At 36.0% G+C, this 4,450-nt stretch overlaps 1 protein-coding gene across 2 annotated transcripts; it reads right to left on the bottom strand.

Moving 5' to 3' along the window:
• Nucleotides 1-225: 225 nt before the first annotated feature.
• On the bottom strand, nt 226-3,522 carry LOC145086291 (uncharacterized). Of its 2 annotated transcripts, XM_079024044.1 has the most exons (7): nt 3,031-3,522; nt 2,338-2,472; nt 2,186-2,263; nt 2,026-2,091; nt 1,630-1,695; nt 840-1,325; nt 226-763 (listed from the first exon to the last, which is right to left on the bottom strand). In XM_079024044.1, the coding sequence occupies exons 1-7, from the start codon at nt 3,343-3,345 to the stop codon at nt 752-754; spliced, it is 1,158 nt and encodes a 385-aa protein (XP_078880170.1). In that variant the 5' UTR covers nt 3,346-3,522; the 3' UTR covers nt 226-751. The 2 variants fall into 2 exon arrangements, with proteins under 2 accessions (XP_078880170.1, XP_078880168.1); XM_079024042.1 differs by having other exon boundaries at nt 226-1,325.
• Between the last annotated feature and the right edge of the window lie 928 nt (nt 3,523-4,450).

Genomic DNA, 4,450 nt, shown 5'->3' with positions numbered 1-4,450 from the left:
TTAGGAGCCCCAAAATAAGACTTGCATCCTTCCATCTTTGACATTTTCAAGTGTTACGAACGCCAAAATACACAAAAGGGAGAGAATCCAAACCACATCCCATACGGAATAGAGATGCATGCTATACTACATCTCTCGTTGAGTCCAAATTTTTCACTAGTAGAACGTATTTAACTAATTGTATCCATTACATAATTTAATGAAAGATAAACACTATCACAAAACTTGATAAAAAATGTATAACATCACGTTTTAACTATTTGTGTCCTTGAACAACAACAAAATATCCCACATCATAAAATACCAAAAAAGAAAAAAAAAAAAGATACTCGACTATAGATAAAAACACAAATCCAATTCTATCGTATTCGTCTTCCTCAAGGGAAATATGACTAAAGACACTAGTGACGTTCATTTTGCATCAATGAACTACAACATATGGAAGCTAGCATCCGCTTATTAAATTGAGAGTGACCATTATCAGCCACTTCAAAACACTATATCATAAGTCCTCCCTCAACACCATATATACATCTTCATTCTCATATTAGCCTCAACCCAATCCAAACACCACAAAAAATAACAACTTACTTTCACACTCCCTCACACATCCGTCGATACAAATATAAGTATCGGTACCAGTTACTGGACCGCTAATGCATCCTAAGTTGACGGCAATGAAAGTGGCCCTTTAATCTCGTGAGTTGTTTACGCCTTTTCCTGGCTTCGGCGGCAGCCGCCACGTCACCACCTAATCTTTTACCTGAGCACATAGGAACTTTGTGAATTTCACCATCAATTTCCTCACTATCATGTTCAATAAGTGCTTCACAACTCACACGTGGTGGCTCCGGTGTCTGTCGGCCGCCACCATCAGGCGGGAAACCGTGGTGGTTAGGTGTTTCCGATGCTTTTTCCGGGAAGAATTCCCGGAACTCAGAACACTCTTTCGGTTTGTCGTTTAGATTGAAAGAATGGAGGCGGGGTTGGGGCGGGGGTTGGGTGGTGTTTTGGGGTAGGGTAACGAGCCAGGGGTAGGGTAGTAAATATAGCGGACTTCCGGTTGTTGAACTCCCTTCTTCACTTGAATCGGGTTTATTGACCGGAAAAACTATTCCGGCAGGTAGTTGGCCGGAATTTATTCCTGCGGGTAGTTGGCCGGAGTTTGTAGGGTGGATCATGGATGGCCATATGACGGGTAAGAAAGGTGGTTGGTTGTAGATTATAAATGGTGAATTTGTCGATGATGAGGAAATCGCTTGTTCGTTTAAAGTAGTGGATTTTTCATGGGTTTCATCGGTTTCAAGGTTTGTAACTTTGATCATCTACATGATTAGATTTGTATTAGATAGATGTTTTTATTTTATCCAAAATTTTCGAATGTTGCAAAATTGATTAATATCGAAAAAGAATCTTTTGCTTTTTGTGATTTGTGTTTGCTATTCGAGTATTGATTTTGATTGTGTTCATATTTTGATTTTTGAAGATTGAATTATGTGGTCCATAACATATTAAGAAACGTGAAATGTGATCCAAATGCAAAAGAAGTTACTTCTCGACCATTTTTAGAAAACATCAATATAATATAGGGACCAAAAGTGTAAATTAACACTTGATTTTTTATTTCACCTGTGCTTTTAAGCGTTCGTTCTTCGTCTTCAAAGAATCATAATGTTTCGAAGCGGTGTCCTTCTCCTATGAAAAAAAAAAAAACGTGACATATTCAGTTTTACATAAAATCAAAACGCCACTTAACGTTCGATTTTTCATTTTTGTTCTATCGTTATAATTTTTTGTATTTTTTTGTTCCATTGTTATAATATGTTGTATTTTTTGTTGACGCATTGCAACAATTTAATAAAATGGTAACCTAAGTCCATTTCATTCCAATGTTCTTAAAATGTCAACAAATCGAAACTTAATTTCTATCTAATGAAACTATTTTAAGAACATATAACGTGTAGCAAAATTATACAAACGTAAAACTTAAATGACTAAAACTTGTATTAAGAAAAAAGTACAAACCTTTTTCAAATTCTCATTCTCCCATGCTAAATCAACAGCCTTTCTTGTTAGCTCCTCAAAAATAGCCTTGCAAAATTATCATAAAGATATAAAAAGCCTAACTTTATAAAATTATTTTAAGTTTTTATAATAAATTTGGAAAATAATTACTCATTAATACCTGTCTCCTACGGATTGTTTGTCTAGCCGACTCTCTATTCGCTAACACCCTACGTATTTTACGTGCTTCCATTTCAGCCTGTGTGAAGAAAGCTTTAAAAATTAGCACAAAAAATAAACAAATAAATAAATAAATGTTTTCAAAATTCAAACCTCAGTTAGATTTTGTCTAGATTTCCTCCCACTCGATGAACAATTGGTGGGATACCCTGGATTAAGTCTAAGGTCAATACTCTGTTCATCCTTCACCAACTTCTGATTCAAGATCCCTGAATTCCCTGACTTTTTCTGCATAAAATTTGTTGAATTTTGCTCGTTAAAACAAAAAGAAAGACAAAAAGAATCTCAAATCTTACAAGATTATGTATATAATTATAACCCAATGAAAATCATGATAACAGTTTCATGTTCTCTCATGTCATTGTCAACAAACTTCAATCAACGAAAAAGACAAACCACACGCTAATGTTGGTCTCAGATAGTTTACATCCGTACATATAGATATGAGTGTATGTAAGCCATAAGAGAGCAAAGGTGATGCCAAAAGTAGTTGGTGTAATCAACAGAAAACAATATTTTAATGGCGATCTTCCTAGGAATGTGTAATTGCTGAAAGCAAAATAGATCTGTGATGGAAATGGAAAACGGAAAACTCCGCAAATCAAAGGTGATGAAAACCATCTAATTGAATTGTTATTTCTCATGCTCCTCACTGATTCATAGGAATCAGATTTGTTCCTAGATTCAAGTTGTAATTTTGTGAAGAAAGAAACAGATGTTTTGACGTTCTTCATGGAGTAAAAAAAAAACCCTAAGATTCAAATAATTGGGAAATTAGTGACAAACCTCGTATGAATGACTCGTGTCAAAGGAGGAATTAGACTCGTCCTTGACTCGTTCAGCAATTGATTCACTACCGTGAGATTCGGAAACTGTAGCAGGAAAATGAGCTAATCCAGCCAAAGCTTCCGCCGCCTCCAATTCAATCTTCACCATGGGGTCAAAATCCGCCGGCGATGCCCTAATTGCATCCATAATTGGTTGCTGCAACAACAAACAAGTTGCAAGAGAGATAAAGTGGAGAGAGAGATGGGCTATGGAGGTGTTGATAAGTAGTCGCAGAAGGTAGGGCGACGGAGAAGATGACACATGTCCTGCCATGGCGACTCATGACGGTGGATGTATGAGGAAACGCCACGTACCGATGAGGCACAGGCCTCGGTAGCAGAGGTTTTAGGCGATTGGGCAATGGCGGCAACAGGGGCACGTGGGGCTTCGTCATTTACAAGTGGCCAACAGAAACTCACCTTCCTACATCGTGTAGCGAACTCAAGATAATTCTTTTATAACAAAAAATCTTTATGTTTACTCTATGTCGATTGTAGAAAGAAAAAGGAAAAAGAAAAAGTAAAGTCAGTTTCATTTAATTCATCAATCTTTTTTTTTCCTGTGTGGTTAATGACTGTAATAAAGGCAATATGTGTTGTTCATTGTATTTGAGATTGATAAATTGGTAGTAGTTTGAGGTATCTTATGGTTTCGATTTTGTTGAGTAATCGAGCTTGAGGAATTTTGAAAGTATTAATCTATGTTGACGGCGGTTTTCGCAAAAGGATGGAATAGGAATTCAACATGATGCTTTTAGGATCTAAATGATGTATATTTGAAGCCATTTGTGATGAGGTTTTAGTTGAAAAGTTGAATGGGTGATTTTGGGCGATAACATGATGTTGACAGAAGTTGACAGAAGTTTCTACCAAGTTGCTTAACCTAAACAACCAGCCAACCAGGAGCTAGTTGGGGGAATTATTATTTTGCTTCGAAAAGCTATTTAACTTTTTTTTACGTAGTTTGGGGAGCAATAAGTTCGATTGAGCTTAATTATGTGCATGGCTATATGATCATAAATTGGTTTGGTTTTTGACTTGTTTTGTGTTTCTAGGTGTAATTTTCATTCTACACGGATCAAATGTGCATTGAAACTTCATTTCAACAAATATGACCATATGTAACCCAATGGACTTTATCTCATTATATAAAAGACGGTAGGTTCCTAGACGATTTTAGAGCATTATGAAAGAATATGGAAGATTCCACAACATACCGGAAGACTCTAGAATGTTCTAGAATGATATAGAAGACCCTGAAAGGTTATAGAACATTCTAGAAGATCATGGAAGGCACAAGAACGTCCTAAACTTATCTAGAACATTCTAGAAACATACAAAAGTTTTTAATAAATATAGAATATAGTAGATAATTTCAT

The sequence above is a fragment of the Lactuca serriola genome, chromosome 2 (assembly GCF_051521515.1).
Source record: "Lactuca serriola cultivar US96UC23 chromosome 2, Lser_US96UC23_V15, whole genome shotgun sequence".
NCBI lineage: Eukaryota > Viridiplantae > Streptophyta > Magnoliopsida > Asterales > Asteraceae > Lactuca > Lactuca serriola.
This window is presented reverse-complemented; position numbering and strand designations above follow the sequence as displayed.